We start from the raw sequence: 18,933 nt of genomic DNA, 5'->3' as shown, positions 1-18,933 counted from the left end.
GACAGGTGGTTTCCCGGTCCCTTGGGAACTTAGTTTTAAACATCAAAGTGCTTGAAATTGTTGCTATTTGCTGATTTTTAAAAAAGCAATTTGTTTTTAAGTTCAGCTAAAGAAAATTGCTCCAACATCCTTGCTGGACGCAGTGATCCGTCTGTGAGCTCGTTGGCCTCTTTCCACTCCCCGCGCTTCTAAAGCAGCCACGTCTTTACTCACCAGTGCCTTCTGTCCGCAGGAATATCTCCCATTACTACCGGGTGTCTCTCCTTGGCCTTCCGTCCTGTCCGCTCCTGCCTCCTTTCGAGTGGCTGCAAGTTATCCCGACTCTCTCCAGCTTCTTCTGTGTCTTCTCCGCTCCTGGCTTCCTCCGCCGTACTTTTAAGCAACCAAAGAAATAAACACTCTCTTGATCCAGCTGTCTCCTACAGTACAATCTTTGCTCCATCTTCTTCCCATTACTGACTATTGAAACACCAGTCTTCATCTGTCGTCTCAATCATTCCAAAGTGCCATCACTTCATCCTCGTTCAGCTTCATCCTGCTCACGCCCCCGTCTCTGAACAGTGTGCTCAGACGGACAGCTGCAGCCTCCCTGAGCCGCATCTCCTCAGCTGCTGTGACTCTACTGGGACGCCCTCCTGGTAAAACTGTGTTTGCCTCTCCTCTCTGCCCTCCCGCTTAGGTTCTTTACCTCGAACTTTCCGAGTAATCTATGTTTTTGTCTCTCCTCCCTGCCCCTTCCACATGTTCTTGATTATTTGACTCACTACCTCAGCTTCAGATCACGGTCGGTGACTTTCAGATTGGTGCTCTCATCTTTAACCTCGGTGATAAAAGTGTCAGCTCCATGAGGACCAGTTTCCTTTTTCATGGCAATGGACCTCAGTCTCATGCACACCCAATCCAGTCTGTCTTTATGCTTTATGCACACGAGTTCCTACATTTTTACTTCGTTAATTCTATTAATGCCGTGCCCTTGTCCCGGAACTACAAACCAGCTGTTGTATTGATTCCAACGAATACAGAACCCCTGTATTTCAGAGTAAAACTGTGCTTCATAGATTTTTCTTTTTTTTTTCTTTGGGGGCTAATATAGCTCTTATCACAATCCATACAACAACCATGATCTTCTAGAACATGCGTTCCCAAACTTATGTGGCCTACTGTGCTCTTTTCAGGAAAAATAAATAAATTAATATATAACTACATATAAAGTCTATTTAATATGCTGAAATATATACTTATATATAGCTCAGGGTCCCTAGCAATGAAAAAGTTTTGTACTATAGCCCTTAATTCAGGATAAAGTGTAGGTATCTGCTTTTGCAGCTGCCCTGGATCGTTCCAGTGCCCCACGGGGGACTTGTCACCAACTCTGGAAACACTGTTCTAAATGTAGATTGCCAGGTCTCTCTTCTGCGTCACCTGTGGGTGGATTTGAGCTAACGACCTTTGGATTAGCCGCCCAGTACATAACCATTTGCTACCTACAGGGACTCCAATACCTGCCAGTTGCTTCCGAACTCTTCTCAGTTACTTAGAAAGACCGTTGTATTCCTGTCTTATTTATCTGCTTCTTCAATATATCTTCTTTTCATTTCCCTTCTTAGGGTTTTTCCCTCTCATGAACACTATTGTAAAACATATATATATGTATATATACATGTAATTATTAATTTAGATATTTCTCCTGTTAGGAGAAATAATAGGAAGACATTTGGGGTTGCACTAGGACTTATTTTACATAAATAAATATTTAGGTAATCTTTACAATAACACCATGAGGTAAAAGCTGTTATCTCTATTACACCAATGGTGAAACTGAGATGCAGAAAGTTAAGCATGTTAGGCTTCTATTTCTCCCAATTTAATATTTTTTTCAGTATTAAAAAAATGACTTAAGGCTCTACCCTCCCTTATATGTAAACCTTCCCTTGGTCTTTATGATCCACTGCAGGAAGAAAAAAATACAGACTCTTAAGAGTCTTCATTTATTGTCAAGTTCTCTGCTCCTGTGGGGGAACCATACTTCACCCAGACTGAGCTACACACCACATGCTTTCTTAAGTCCTCATTTTCTACACCATTCACTACACTAACATGTCTGTTATCTTAAACTTGTCCACCTTCCTGCCTTACCTTCTGATAGATTTATGAGAAATAGTAAAAAATTATCAATAAAGAAAAAATGGTGGACACATCACACACTGTAAGAAGATATAAAACATATATCACATATTACATATTTATGAGTAAATGACACATTAAATAGGTCTATCAACCAGCTAATATCTCACCATGATCAGTTTATTGTACTTCTGCTGAAGATTCTGTTTTAGTGATTGATTTATTTAATTATTTAAGGTTAGCAGAGTACCCGTGTGTATCAAGAAATACTTGTTGAATGAATAAATGAATTTAACTGATTGTTTTTAATTAGAGTCTCCTGGCTCATTATCTTGGTGTTTCTTGAGCCTGACAGAGTTATCAATATTGTTTTCATTTGTTATTTTGTTCTCCCAGATTTGTTCAGCAGTTTGGGTGCCACGGCTCTGAAAGTAGTTACATGACTTCATCCCCAAGGCAAAACAAAAGTCAGCATCCACAGCTCTGCCGTCTTGTTGCCAGAGGGCATCAGTGCACACTGGCGAGTCATCCAAAGAAAAGCCACTGCCCTCACGGTGGCTCTGACTCACGGCAACAGGAGCGAACAGCCCACAAGTGCTGTGGAGGCTCTCTGAGCTGAGACCGCTTTCTGCGAGCCCGCACCTGGTCTTTCTCACCCTGAAGTGCCATTGTTTCCAAGCCACCAACCCTACAGGGAAATGGGCCAACATGCAACTGACTAGGCCCCCAGGGCTTCTAGTGCTTTTCTTTACAGCATACAACACTTTAAACACATGGTCAGTCAAATGATCCAGGTGTCACTGCAACATCACAGTGAAATTTTATTGGTGAGTGTTGGTATAATAAATATCCAGTAATAATCTCTCTTAGAATTCATAGCTAGGGTTATAGTTTCAAAAATCTATGCTTGCACATATTCTTTTTTCATATGTGACTGAATAATGAAGTTTTATTTTGTCAATATCACATTTATCCTTAACATCTACAATGTGACTAACCAAGTTCGCTATTTTTAACTATCTTTCTTACTGTTATAGATTGCATGCTGATTCTGGATTTTCTCTTACCCCCTGATTTTTCTTTGTTCAGTGATTTCCTTTTGTTGGTTAGATCTAAACAATATAGGCTCAAAACAGATTTTCTTTGGTCTTCAGCAGTAACTTAAATTAGATCATGTTTTCCTTCCCCCTCACATCCCTCCCTCCGTCCTTCCCCACCCCAGTCCCTGGCTCCCTTGTAGTCATCAAGTCTTCTGTCATCAAGTTTGATCAGAATATAAGACAGACTCTGCCACACTTGCAAGGTAACCTAGACAAACCCTGCATTCCCAATGCTTTTGTTCAGTGCCATCCAGTTGCCTCTGACCCCTAGCGGCCCCACAGTAGAACAAAACATTGTCTGGTTCTGTGCCATCCTCCAGTTGTGCCTGAGCCCATTGATGCAGCCACTGTGTCCATCCATCTCATCGAGGGCCTTCCTCTGTATGCTTTTTTGCTACCCTTCCACTTTACCAAATATTATGTCCTCCGGGGATTGGTCTCCGCTGATAGTATGTCCAAAGCATGTCAGTCAAAGCCTTGCCATCCTCGCCTCTAAGGAGCACCCTAGCCCTCTAGTGGTCCATAGCACTGTCAGTGTTCTCCAGCACAATTCAAATGCACTGGTTCTTCTGTAGTCTTCTTATTCGGTGTCCAACTCTCACAAGCATATGATACAATGGAAAAGACCATGGCTTAGGTCAGGCGCACCTCAGTTCTCAAAGTTACGTCCTTGCTATTCACTAATCTAAAGATATTTTGTACAGCACATTTACCTAATGCAGCACATCTTTTGGGCTTTCTTGAGTGCCGATACCATGACTATTGATTATAGATCCAAACAAGACAAAAGCTTTGTCAACTTCAGTCTTTTTCTCCATTTATCATGATGTTAGCTATTTGTCCAGTTGTCTGCTCTTCTTTGCATTGAGTTGTAATCCATACTGAAGGCCACAATCCTTGATCTTCATCAGCAAGTGCTTCAATTCTTCTTCCCTTTCAGCAAACAAAGTTGTGTCATCTGCGTATCGCAGGTTGTTAATACGTTGTCCTACCCTGGTGCCACATTCTTCTTCATACAATCCAGCTTCTCTGATGATTTGCTCTGCATACATTTGAATAAGTATAATTAGAGGATACAAGCCTGACACCCACTTCTCCTGATTTTAAACTACACAAGATTCCTTTGTCTAATCGCACAACTGCATCTTGATCCATGGACACGTTCAGAATGACTTCTAATTCATCTCAAGATTATCCAGGGTTTATAATGGTCCACACAGTTGAATGCCTTTGCATAGTCATCAATGAACTACAGGTAAATATATTTCCAGTGTTCCCTGCTTTCCGCCAAGATCCATCTGACGTCAACATTGATACTCCTTCCTCCACATTCTCATCTCAATCCGGCCTGAGCTTCTGGCATTCACAATATATATCAAAAACATAAACAAAAAACTTTCAGTGATAGGCTTTTCAACCAATTTCAACGATAAAGGTGAAGATCTATTTTAAATAAATAATTATACTAGCCACGCAAATGATAGCATCGCTTGGTTCCAACTACTTAAACCACTGGTTGGAGCCACCCCTCCTTTCCCCCTACTTCACAGGAAAGCTCTGGAAATGAACCGACTTTCTAACGTGGGTGTGAAACAAGCTTGTAGGAAGGGAGGCTCAGCACCTGTCATGTATTCCAAGAAGATGGGACGTGTACTCTAGGAGGCTGAGGCGCTCTTACCCCAACACACACACTCAACTCCCTGCACTCATAACCCCATCTTTCTCCTGCAGTGACTTTGAATGGTGATCTTGCAATTAAGTAGCCCAGACTGTCACCCACAATGCCGTCAGTATTAGTTGTACACACTAGGGTAGAGACAATTCAGATTTATTATGTATGGAAAGAATCTGCTAGAGCAGAACCAACTAGAATGTTTTATTCCACAAGTGATTTTAAATGAATTTGTTGTAAACTATTTCCACACCAATGTGAGGTGAATGGCGGACTTTAAATGAATTGTGTTTTTCTAAAAGAATCTCTGGGAATGAGGGCTTAGGTCTACCATGTGAAGAAACAAAGTTAAATATATGTGTTTTGATATGTCTTCCTCAAACCTGGATTTGGGGATTCACTTTTTGGTTTGATTAGAACAACTAGAATGCATTCATCAGGGAATAGCTAAAATACTATGTCTCCGGTTCAATGTGCTCAATATTAACTTTGGACTTTTGATAAGGTTTCTTTAACTCACTAAAGCAGATTCTACAATAGTGAGAGGATCAAGTAAAAATATAAGGCCCTCCACTCTTGTACTGTTCTACCTTTACTTTCCAGCATCTCTAGACACCAAGTTCAACCTATCCTACCATTTAAAAGTCCATTTCTCAGGAGCAGTAATAACTGGCAATGATAAATCACTTATCGTGTTTGAGGTCAGAAACCAAATAGTATTGTTGGCATGGAAATGGAAGATTTGCCTAGGAAACTGTGATTTCTGTTTGGAACTGTTAAAAATTTTTCCTTACTTTTAATACATCTGTGTGCAAGCCTATTTTAGTCAATTTAGTCTAAAATAGAGCCAGAAAGCTAGTCACTTAATGCCTGTGGAAAAGGACTAGGCATTTTTGAGATGTACTCATAATAGATGATCACTTAATTCTTTGATCTGTCACAGCACCTGGGGTTTGGGGCACTCACTATGCCACTAGTGGGTGATGGCTGCTTCATACTTAGCCCCATGCCTTATCCCAGAACCCCCTAAAGCCAGCCTTTCTGTAGGTCTAGTAAGAATTTGCTCACCTGTGCAGCTTAATTTAGAAAGCTTATATCTAGTGACCCACGCAAGGAAGCCAGGGCTCTGATTCAAAGCCACCTGTATCCCCAACTCTGCACTCACAGCACATGGGGCTGGGTAACTGCAGTGTGTTCCATGGGCACGGACGCCGTACCTCCTGAGGGAAGATATATATCTTATTGAAAAAGACAGGCTCTTAGAATCAAGCACACCCAGATTTACATCTCAGCCTCACCACTCACTTTGATCAAGTTACATACTATTTCTGAGCCTGAGTTTTCTTATCTGTACAAATAACCACATACAGATCTCACTGAACTTTTTGTTGCGCCTCAAGCTCTTTAGCTATAGTAGGTGCTTCACAAATGTGTCTTCTCAAATCAGGAGCCAAGACCTACTGATCTTCCTCTTACTGGGTAATCATATTAGAAGTTACAGGAAGGGTGGACATTCAAGGGGTGGCCTGGTTTCCAGTTCCTTCTAGACGTAGAGGAGAAAGGGGTGCATAATCTGAATAGGAAGTCGGATGTCAGAAACATACGTTTCTGCGGTATTCCCGTGGTCCCTCTAGTGTGCTGACTCAAGGCCCTGGGGATAAAAGTGTTAAAAGCTCCATGTATGATCTTCCACACATCCTTAATTATCGCACACTTAGAGACTGGCCAAGGATATATGACGACTAAGAAGTACTAAGTGAACTTGTGGAACTGGGAAGACTTGCTTTCCTTGGCTCAGAACCTGCCTACTATCACCATATAGCTCTTTTGCGCCCCCTCCTGGCTGCCAGTCACGGTGACAGCAACCCTGCTTCTTCGAGGAATTGCTCCCCAGAGGAAAAATGGTTTCAAATAACCATCCCGACTTTTGCAAAACTGTAGACAAACATGATGTCTTCTTAGTGGAATGCTTTAGCAAGAATAGAATTGATGCATTTTAACAAGGTGACGTTTTAAGTAGTGATAATACTAACACCTAGTATGAGGCCAGCCTTGGTGAAATCCGTCTACACTCCTTCGCTTTGTGAGAGGGAGGATGAATAGCGTTACTTTACAATAAGGGAGTAGAGGCACCTAAAGCTTGTGTAGGGTGTTCAGGTTTATATAGCAAGGTGGTCAGAGTGAAGCTGAAGGCATTTCTAGGTCACTGTAAGGGCTACAATGAATTTCTGTGTGCATTCTCATGATAATGGTCTTCTGGGCCCGAATTTGCGTACAATTACCAGTTTCACCAGTTTCACTGAAATGCAGGCAGCATAAGAACATTGTCCTGGTGATTTTAAAGAAGCAGGGGCATTTTCATAACAGAAAAGAGGCCGCAATGTGGTCGAGTTCATCTGAAGTGGCCAGGAGCACGAGAGCCAGAGTGATTACCCAGAGTCACCAGGGACAGAAATTTCAGACCTTGAAAATGATATTAAAATAGCGCATACCTTTGCATTCTTCCTTATACCTGTCTTAGTTTTCGTTTCATTTACTTGGAAGTAAATGAATATTTACTTCTTTGAGTTTACTCGAAGGTACGTATGAGAGGTACATACAATTATTCAAAATGTTCATAGAAAAATTCCACTATCTTTTCTTTTTCCACTGGATTTTCAGACCCTCTGATACCTCTCTCTGGCCAGACAAATGATGGAGCACATCACTGCTAGTCAACAGATTTGAACCCACCCAGAAGTCCCTCAGAAGACAGGCTTGGTAGTCTCTTACTGAGAGATCACGCCCTTGGAAATGCTACAGGGTGATTCTGCTCTGCACATGGCTGGGCTGGCCATCGTTTGGGAGGCACTCGACAACAACTAACAGAGACATGCATATTCATGTAGGAAATGATCAAAAGAAGTACATTTCATGTTCTAAAGTTATCCCAGAAGAATGGCGAAGGGTAGATAGCAGTTGCTCTTTGTCACATCACCAGCCAATTAGAGGAAATATTATTGAGTATTTTGTATAATGACTGCTTATTTCTTGCCTGCTCTCACTATGCAGTTTGTCCCATGAGGTCTGAAATTTATAGATATAGATTTGGATATGGATGATATAGATTCGATATCATAGTAATAATTAAATAGGTAAACCATCCCATGTTGACAGCAAATGATCAATTATTACAGATTTATCCCACACTTAAAAGTAGAGTGTAGATTCTGTTGTGATTAAAGGAATGTTAAAAAAGAAAATGTATATAAGAGCAACAATATGTTGTTTCATATTCGCTCTTGTGTGCACGTACAGGTATACCTATTCACAACTGTCGGGGGAAGGAGAGAGAGGGAGAGATGTAGGAGCCAAGAGACTGAAGGGCAGAAGGGCTTATAAATGAGCACTTGCCGTCAGAGACAGGCAAAGGCTCCCAGCACTGGCTCCCTATGTAACTCCAGATCGCAGTGCTGATGAATGAGTACATGAAGCCAGTGAGCAAAGCTGCTAGCCTGCAGCTAACAAAGACACAGGAGACGAAGGGAAAAAGGAGAGAGAGAATCCACACTTAAATGATCATTACATTTAGGTATCTGAAAGTGCCAAGGTTCAGGGCTCAGACTTAACCACCGGGGGACAGTCAGGTCTTCCTTGGTCTGGGAAGGCAGGAAGAGCAGACATTTACAGGGGAAGGATCAAGAGGACTTAAGCTTTGATAAATGGAAGCTAATGACTTTAAAAGAGTTCAAACAGAACTGTCAATGAATAGATAGGTGAGTCTGAAGCTTATGAAAAAACTAAATCTAGGGATGTAAATGAGGAAGTTTCTGTTTTCCTTTTCCTAAAAACCACCAAATCAGCTTGACTTAAATCACTGTCTATGATTATTCCTTAAGCCAGAGCTACGACGGCCCTAGTTTCAATACATGCGTTCCCTATTACACTAGAAGTTAGGAACGAAAAACACATTCTATAGTTACAGATACAAATTCAGTGCAGCGATGCCCCATCAGCAGTGCAATGAAATAGGCTATGCAATTGCTTGGGGTTTATTCAGTCTGTTTTATGTGGGTTCACTGGAAGCCAGAGGTTCATTTGAAACCACACTGCTGGTCCTTGGGGGAATTCGCAGTGCTCTGTGTGTCACCAGAAGACCTGCTCCTAGCCATCGAGGGGCAGGTACCATCATGCCTGGCTTCAGGTGACATGCTGTGAGCACTGGTTAAGCAGTGTGTCCAGTCATCTTGAGCTTGCATCCTGATTCCCTCATTTACTACCCATGTGGCCTTTTTCAGCTGACCAGAGAGGGCATTAGTAGTGCCCATGTCAAGGGGTAGTCTGAAGGTTCCATTAAATTAATATCTGCATCACCCTAGAGCAATGCCTGCTGTATGGAAAACACTAAAACACTGTGAGCTCCATGTTAAAAAATGTTTATGAAAGATGATCGTGTTGTACCCATAATCCCTCAGTGAGGTGGATTGACACAGTGGCTGGAATAATGGACTCAAACTTAACAATTCTGAGAATGGCACAGGACTTTTTCCCATAGACTCCCAAATAAATATTCATAGACTGGAATAAAATTGCATATGTCTTGTATTTAGAGTTCTTCATTGTTTTAATATAATAATCTTAATAGCAGCCCTGATGGGGGAGAAAGGTCACCTGGCAATGAGGCATAGAGACGCAGGGTGGAATTGATGTCACCCCAGCACACGTTGTGTGCTAGCATCATTCCATTGCACTAGTTTACTCGAGTGTTGATCGAAGCCCTGCAACGTGAAAAACACCGAACTAAGAGCGATAGAAGACTCAAGATCAGTTGTACTTTATTTCTGCCCTCATGGGCCTTACAGTCCAACATGATGGGGAAGACACACGTGTGTGAAGCGACAAAGTAGAAGTACTGTGTTTCTTACGACCAGAACAGATGAAGTCCACTGAGGAGCAGCTGTTTAATAAATCAGTAATAACTGGTGAGCTCGGTGAGGACAGAGCATTTACACCGGCCCAGGCAGTCCAGTGAGCTGAATTGTGGTTTTTATGAAACATCAGCTGGGTGATCTCACTTCTACAACAAAGGTGGGAAGCTTTAGACTGAACCCAACAGTTCAGTTTTGCTGAACAGAAGGGTAAACTAGGATGACCAACCTTCCTGGTATGTGGAACTTTCAAGAAAGTCTCTATCAAACATGACAGTGGTAACATATGTACAAATATGGTGATGTAATTGATGTATGGATTGTTATTAGAACTGTAAGAGCCCCAATGAAATGATCTTTAATTTTTTTAATTAAAAAAAAGTATCAAATTTGGATGAGTTACTTATCCTAGTACACACGCAGGCATGATTAGTCTTCATTTAGGGAGATCAGCTAATTTAGCAGTAGCATATAAATAAAACTCCAGTCAGTACCTTGAAACAATTTACATTTTAACCGCATTTTAATTTCATGTTGGAGCTTTGTTATTAAAGCTTATACTTTTTCATTTAATATCAGTTTCATCACTTTAAGTATTATCTTACGTTTCCTCAATCACCCAGTGAAAGATATGTTGATGAAGCTCCAGGTTGCTCTGAAAGAAAGTCCAGAAAATTTGCTAAGGAACTTAGTCACAGACTGTCATTGGAGACCTGAGCTCAGGCTTCTTTACACAGTTGCATGTGACTAGGTGGGTTTCTCTCTGTCTCTAAGCCTCTGGTTCTTTAGTTTACAATTTATTATAAGAGAGTAAATTTTAGAAAAGGTTAGTTGTCCACTCATCCCTAAAATGAGTATGGGGCCTAGGATGGAGATTTCTAAGTCAAGTGGATTGTAGAGCTAGTTGGAAGATTCATATATGAGGGGGTACTCCCCCCCAAAAAAAACCCCTGGATTTTTTCAAAGTTATCTATTTAACTATTTTTACAAAACAATCATCACATTCAAGATACTCTCCATTATACTTACTACATTTGTCAAATCTGTGATTCAGTTCTTGGAAACAACTTTCCAACTCTGTTTGGATGGATGACAGCCCCCGCCCTCATTTCTTTCCTCACTTCTTCTACCTCGTCAAAGCGCTGTGCTTTCCTGTCCCTTTCAATTTGTAGAAGCAAAAAGAAGTCTCATGGAATGAGGTCAGGTGTTTGGGGCAAGAAAGGCATGCTGTCTTTAGCCCTAAACTGGCACACTGAGATGTCTGCATGAGCAGGTGCATTGTCACGGTGGCAAAACCAGGCTCCCTTCTGCCACCAATCAGCGCGCGCCTCCCTCCACTGCCCTGCACACTGTTAGGCAATCTTTTCAGAACCTCTAAATAGAAAGCTTGACTAACAGTCTGACCTGGTGGAATGAACTCCAAAGGCACTGTGTTGACATCTGTTCAGGAAGTTGACAAATATCCAAAATGAGGTTTGTCATCAGTTGACATTTTATTTGTTTTGAAATGAGAAAACCACTCACACACTGGAGTTTTCCCACAGTGCTGTCCTTGGAAGCTGTGTTCAACATCACACAGTTTCAGCACCAATTTTCCCAAGAAGGAAAGAAAATTTCACAGCCACACGCTGTTCTCTAAATCAGCCATCACACACAAAAAAAGAGGTTTGAGCAAAACTGCTTTTATGAAAAAATTTACTATGACCAGAGAGAATCTTCCCAGGGCCCCCAGTGGGTGCGCTAACTTGGAGTTGTTGAGTGCTCGCCTAGCGGGAAAAATGTGCGCAACGAAAGTTCCACTCCACCCAGCGTGATTCTGGTGTTGGGGTTACTCCCTTATATGACAATGGCAAGAATTATTCTTGTTAGTGGCACAGTTGCTCCGCACCTCATGCAAGCCCACTGACCAGGGAATGAAACACTGCCCAGCCCTGCATCATCCCCATGACGGGGGAAAGAGCAGACTGTTAAGATCCGTATGGTTTGCATTGGCTCATTTTGGAAGGACCTTAACAAGCATTACTGACTTGCATGCGATATTCCCTTTAAACCCTTTCAGCACCATAGCAACACACAGGCCTCCACTAGTGGTCAGGGCTGGCTATTGGCGTGTATTGGCTAGGAGCTGAAAGGTGTCTCACAAGGCGGGTAAAAGTTCTACCAGGAATCATAGCAGCACAGTTACAGGAACATACAGTCAGTGGGGAAAACCACTTGTCATGTATAACAACTGTCCCCCACTCAATGGAATGAGTGATTCAAAATAGTCCCAGGTAGACTACTTTCTCTATCCACGTAGGAACCACAATTATGTACTGCACTGACTCCCCGAGAATGGAGATGAGAATTCTAATTGTCTTATTGTTAAATATAACAAACATATGGAAAACATATCAGATAATTGCCTATTCGATGAACACTGCACCTATCCAGATCAAGAGTTAGAATTGTTAGCCATCCTGAAGATGTCTGCTCCCACTCCTGCTTAGAAACTCCTTCTCCCCCTAAAGAAGCTCTACCAGCTTGGCTGGTTTTACTATTCCTTACATTTTTATTTATAATTTTCATCATTCAAACATATCCTCTTAAAATATACTTCATAAATATTTGAGTTTTAAAAGTATGTGTCTCTTTTATTCTATGAATCTTTCATTCTCTCTCTCTCTCTCTCTCTCTCTCTCTCTCTCTCTCTCTCTCTCTCTCTCTCTCTCTCTCGCTCTCTCTCTCTCGCTCTCTCTCACTCTCTCTCGCGCTCTCTCGCGTTCTCTCTCTCATTCACTCTCTACCCGCCTCCCATATCTCTCATTCTTTTTAGTCTTGGAGATGTAGTTGGGGAGGAAACCGTGTCATCTCTCTCTAGAGAGAGTTGGCCACAGTCTGCATTTGGCTGACTGCATACCCATGACACAGTCAAATGTGTTTTCTGGTCCTGGCACTCCCTGTAAATTGTTCAGTTTAGGCAAGGCTATTTCAAAAATGGCATTGTGTTTTTCCACCAGGGTGCCCATAATGTTCAGTTATCTCTCACCTGAGGGTGTTTGTGTGCATGTGTGCCTGTGTGCGGCGTTAATAGCCATTAACTTTCAATACTTAGATCCATTAAATAATTAAGGACTGCTGAAATGGTCATCCTCTAATCCTATAAGCCCTTTTAATTTATTTCCCATGATAATTCTCTAAAGAGAAATTCTCTCCCTTCTATACTTACTCAGTGGTAGAGTTTATGTGGGAAACTCTAAGTAAATGTTAGATTCCTTCCTTCTTTCATTTGCCTCTTTGACTTCTTATGCAAGAGGGCTTCAAAATGAAAATATCATGAATCTCTCCTATGATTTCTGATGGCCCTTATGTTGCTCTTGGCTTTGTTGCATGCACTTTGGATGTGTTATCAGGAAAGACCCATCGCTGAAGAAAGACATCATGCTTAGGAAAGTTGAGAGCCAGTAAAAATGAGGAAGACCCTCAATGAAATGGATTGACACCGGGCTGCTGGTACAACGGGTTTGGACATCACAGCAGTTCGGAGGATGGCACAAGGCCAGGCATTGTTTCATTCTGTTGTCCAGAAGGTTGCTATGAATTGGAACCCACTTGAAGATCTACAACAACAACAAATGTCCATCTTTGACATACGTGTCCTATGTTGAGTATCCCTGCATTTGGGGAATAAACTCATGCAATTTAAATGCTGTTAAAGTAAGTAACTATATATGAAATATATATCCATCATATTTTGTATTCATTGATAATTTCCCCCCCTAAGGAGATCTAGAAAAGTTAGTATCCATTCCTAATATTTTAGCACATATTATCCCAAAATATTATCACCCATGATAGATCACACCTAACCAATTTATGTATTTTAAATATTTTTTGATTAATGCATGTCATCCTTACCTACTTCTCATATTCTAATACATGATCTAGCATCTTAGTCACTGACAAACCTTATATGCAAATGAACCTCCTGTTCTCATGCAATTTAGAGAAATTTGGAATTCTGAGCCTCCCTTTTTCAAATCATTTTCCAATCCAAGGGGATAAGCCCATTATAAGCAGAAGATGGAACCTTTCCAGGGTGTTTGGGCCAGGGACAGGCTTTGACAGATGATTGGAGAAGCTTCCCGTGCTTCCTGACACAGGAACAAAAGAACAGAGGAACTAGAGATTAATAGAGAGAATAGCACAGAGATATTACTGAAAGAATAACTGCAATTTGAAATGGCTTACCTCATGGATATATTCATTATTTGCTTTTCCTGACTAAGAAAATATTTTTAAAGCCATGATTGTCTAATTTTCCTAGCGAAGTTAGCTACAAAATGCTATGAAAAAGAGAGTCAATAAGTAACGCTCATGTTAATGATTATGGTTTCTACTTAGATTTCAAAACCTGTCTCATAAGGAAGCTACATCAAGGAAGGAAGGAAAGAAGGAAGGAAGGAAGGAAGGAAGGAAGGAAGGAAGGAAGGAAGGGAGGAAGGGAGGAAGGGAGGAAGGAAGGAAATGCTTGTGTTTATAGGCAATGGAACCATCCTTGCCTTCTGGCACTCTTAATTCTTTGCTCTCACTCTGAACACCCAGAGCTTACAAATCTGAGCACCAAGAATTCTTTCATGGTTCATCAATGAAGAGATGTCAATGGCTGTTTGGAGGATGGGGAGTCTAGCATAACAATGCTTCATGGGAATTGGTATAGAAACTCAGAGAAAATTAGAACTTTTTAAATCATCAGACACGTGTGTTTTACAGTTGTGCCTAAGGCGATTGTTTCTCTTTGTGGGCATCATTGATTATCCTAAAAATCCCCTAAAAAAATCCCTCCTTGGAAACATTCTCTCTAAAAAGGACCTTGTCCTTAATTAACATATACTGCACGTGGTTTCTAATTTGCGGGAAGCCCCAGTGAACTTTGTGAGGTGCAGGGTTCCCAGCGATGATACGACTTTAATGTCAGTCTCGGCGCTTGGCTTTCCTCCAGACTGTTAGGTGAAATTAGGCCCAGAAAATCGGATTATTACATCCCAAGGGAAATGACTGATAAGCAGCAGATGATTGCTCATCTCCTTGATACTTGCTGGTGGTGAGGTGTTGCTAGTCGCAAAGCCAATTTGTTAACAATTAGTACTCATTAGAATCATTTCCTGTTATCGATTCTAAACATTTGACGAAGCACTTTCAGGAAATTGGACCCCAAAAGTAGTTATACATTAAGTGTTCAGCAATTAAAACTCTTCAATGTAATTCCTAACCAGCGTCATCAGTTTCCAAGTAATTATTTTTGCCTTGCAACCCACCTGCTCTCCTGTCCAGTTTAAAGATGTGCTGAAATAAGGGCATACTTCTTAATTAGCAGAGGTTGTGAGTAAGTCAGTATAGAAACAAAAGAAATTTTATTCTCTGTCTTAGATGTTTGTAGGCGATCATGAAGAGACGAAAAATTGCCAGTTAGTAATACAATATAAGTGTTGGTTAGAATGTGAAATTTAATGCCTCTCTTATCTAAAAAGCTAGGCTTAGGTTTTTAAATGTATTCGCTTTTATACATCTATACATCGTGTGCTCTAACTATAGACTCACAAATGGAATCATTGTGCATTACAATGCTAGTTTAAATCTCGCCACTGCCAGTTTTCGGAAGCATTATATATGGCTTTAATAAGATTAGCATAAACACTCTGTGCTCTTAAAAGTTTTCTGAGAAAAGGCATTGTATTAATCTAATTTGAAAATATAGGTCTACGTGCATCATAGCGCTGTAGGCTTACTTTCAATAGATATCACCTTATTTGCGAATGAAAAATATTATCTAATCACATACGCTTAATGTTATTTCTTTAGACTCCTTAGTAAATAATGGTCTTGGTTTAGGAACGACCCCTTCCCTGTGTTTTGTAGGATAATTAACAGTCAGCACTCTGACGGGTACCCACCTTCCTCCTGCTCCCCTTCCCACCTCAGCCCCAGGGTTTCCCTTTGCTTCTGTGTTTATTTTATACATTTAATTGCTTATGTTCATTTCCCTCTCCATTTAATAATGCTAAAAATATTTCTCCTAAGTGTTGCAAAACCTGGAGCTGTGAACTAAATGTATTTGTGTTTCTGAAATTCTTAATTCACATATTAAAAGCTTATATCTAGGAGGAAATGACGTATATGATCTTTTTTAGCTGCCCTATGTTAAGCCCCTCTATCCTTAATAAACAGAGATGGTATTGACACAAGCGAATTTTGTTTAACCACACTACATTTGCTTCTTAATTAGTGAATATTCATCTGTCATCAGCAGCAGCTATGACACCCCTCCCTGCTAACATGTTCTGTCATAAATAATCAATGAGGCACTATTAATATTCATGAGCTGGAATCTGTGTAGTCATGTGCACTGATGCAGAGACAGGGGGAGTGTTGCCATGAACTGCCTGGAAACTCTGTGTGTGCATCCGTGAGTGCAAGATACTTCGGGAAAGCGAAGGGGAGCATGCTGCCGCACACCGCCCTGGCGTGCGCTCCAGCTAACAGCCGTTTGTCTGGGTTTCTGGACTGAAGTGACTGATGACAAACAGTGGTCAAGTCCGGAGGGTGGTTCCCTTTCAGTTCACTTGCCTTTCAGTCCTGGGGAAATTAGAAGACTTGCGCTCTCCCTGCTTCTTAGAATGGGCTGCAATTTGTGCACTTTTCAGAAAAGAGAGGAGCACTACCAACTGCTCTACGAAGTTTCCCAGGTGAGTGCAGGGCTCCGACCAGCAACTAAACAAGACGGGCTTTGTGCTTGTCTGCGAGGTGCTGACTGAATGCTGGCTAGCTTGCTTCTTTTCCTTTCAGGAGGTTTCAGAATGGAGGGCAGACTTGCTGGCTTGGGGGTTTTATTTTGGTTTTTTGGTGGCAGTTTTCAGCTTCCTTGCCACTCCCCCTTCAGATGACTTCCTGTGGGATTCTTTTTAACATTTTTTTGTATCTACTGCCAAGATGTCAGTCAAGTAAGAGGAGTAACATTGAGATCCATGTCTGTAATGTTTTGAGATACCTCTTTCATTTTGGAACAGTGTTGACATTGAAAGTCAGTTGTATCGCTGTCTGCAGAAAGATTGGGATTTAACAGGTCTGTGATCTCAGTGATTTTGAGTAGACAGGGAAAGTTTCTTGCCAAATCTTGTTAGCAAGAGGAATTATTTGATTAATTAGGAATGCTTGCTTTGACTTAAGAGGAAAAGCTGGTCTATTTGTATTATTTGGGAGGAAATATATGATCTCCTCTGGCTTAGAGAGGAGATAAAGGAATTTTCTTACCACTTGTTCTTGCATACTTTTTAGAAATTTTTGTCTGCTTAGCACTAGAAATTAATTTCAAAACCTGGTTATAATATGTGCATGAGATTTAGGGAATATAGATATAGATATATGATTTGAGGTCTCTTTAGTGTCGATTTGCAGCTTCCCAGATAAGTGAAGAAAAAAACATTATCCTGAGCCTGCCCAGTTCTAATAGATTTCTTTTCCTATTTTTTTTAAATCATCATTCATTTTGGTGGGGTAAGGAGTAGATGCTAACATCCAAATTTCTGGTCTGGCAACAGCCAGTTGATTCTTGCCCTCCTCCCCCTGTGCAGATGCCACCAGATCCTACTCTTGTTTTCAGACCCTTTTGCTGCTGAAAGACAGTGTCTGGGACGTCGGTGGTCTGTGGGCACAGCAGTAGCTAAGTGCCCACTGTCTCCAGTTCCCGCAGCCTTCCCCCTGACGTGATTCATGTCACAGTGGGCTAATGACAAAGTGGATTTGCTGCACATGAAACAGCCTCCTCAGTTGTGATGTTAATGTACATTTTCATGGTAATGTGATCAGAGGCTCATTAGCTAGTTTCCAAAATGATCCTCTGCATTAATTAAATATAAAAATGACTCCTTTATCACCACAGAGAGGAAAAAGAAGATTAATATTGTTAATTACACTAGGGGCAATACCTTTTGCTTCTTTTTTTTTGGAGGGGTGGGTAAACGACAAACTTGCAAGGATAGGCTAAAATAATATTCCTTTCTGAGATAGGCTCTCATCTACTTGGACTCATGAAAACAGGCTCTAGGTGGAACACTTCCCTTTAGTTTGGTTGTACGAGTTGGCATTCTAATATTGCTCTCTGGGCGGTAGAGAAGCAGGAGAGCGAATTAATCTATCTTTTTCGCTGAATGACTAAACTGATATAAAAATATAATATGGAGGAAGTGGTAGATGGCATCCCCCCGATTATGCCTGGCTTGAGCTGTTGGCATTCTACTAAGAAATACAGCGCCATTGCCACATACAGTAAGGGCGACTGCCTGTGCTAAGGATGCGAGCCTTTGTTATGGATTTTTAAAATGCTTGTCTGTGAGTTTTGCCTTTAAATGCCTCCTAAATCTTGAGAAAAACAGAGAAGTCACACTCCTAATTGCATCTACCTGTACACTCCTTAGATTTATTTTATTTGTCCTCTTGTCCTGCGGTACTTATGATCAATAATAAAGAGGGCGAGGAATAAAGTATTAGCTTACATTTCACTGGGTTTCGTGAGATAAGTTAAAACTCCAGCTTAACGGTCTTATATGTGCTTTCCAAAGAAGCTCTCCTTGAGCGCCTTTCTCCCCCCACCACCCAGCTTTGCGTTCCATTTTACTGAGTTAATGGAATAGATAAGATATCAAAGGGAACCAGCGATAGGCTCATATAATGCCACTGGAGCCTCGTGTTGAGCTGCAAACTAGTTTCTATTTTTATTTGGAGGCGCTCAGAGCATACATGAAAGTAAGCATGCTCGTCACCAGGTGTTCAGGGAGACACATAGCTGTCCCCATCAGAGAGGATACTATTTATAAGAGTGAGATGAGATGGAAGCCTTGAGCTGATATGTTAAAACGAATCAGACAACACAGACATGAATACCTTACTGTCCAGATATTATGTTGTATAGACTTGTAATTCTCAGATCACCTGCTTTTTTCTGATTCTTTTGTTATTATTTCATAAGAGTTAAGGCAAATTAAATTGGACCCAGGAGTGTGGAATATAAGATAGGTCGTGATGCCTAAATGCATGACCATAATAGAAATTTTATGATATTGAACTTTGTCAAACCTTCCTTCCAGATTGAGCT

At 41.1% G+C, this 18,933-nt stretch overlaps 1 protein-coding gene across 2 annotated transcripts in view; it reads left to right on the top strand.

Annotated features, from left to right (window-relative positions):
- The window catches only part of PDZRN4 (PDZ domain containing ring finger 4), a 414,099-nt gene that overhangs the window by 239,087 nt on the left and 156,079 nt on the right, over positions 1-18,933 (top strand). Inside the window, exon 1 of one of the 2 annotated variants that reach the window (XM_075553026.1) lies at positions 16,460-16,528. The exons of the other annotated variant lie outside the window; for it this stretch is intronic. Within the exon in view, the coding sequence (XP_075409141.1) occupies positions 16,460-16,528 (69 nt within the window). Of the gene's footprint in view, positions 1-16,459; positions 16,529-18,933 lie in introns of those variants that run through there. 2 annotated transcript variants of the gene reach the window in all.

This window comes from Tenrec ecaudatus, chromosome 6, assembly GCF_050624435.1.
Source record: "Tenrec ecaudatus isolate mTenEca1 chromosome 6, mTenEca1.hap1, whole genome shotgun sequence".
In the NCBI taxonomy this organism is placed as follows: Eukaryota; Metazoa; Chordata; class Mammalia; order Afrosoricida; family Tenrecidae; genus Tenrec; species Tenrec ecaudatus.
Note: the sequence above shows the minus strand (reverse complement) of the source record. Positions and strands in the feature narration are given on the sequence as shown.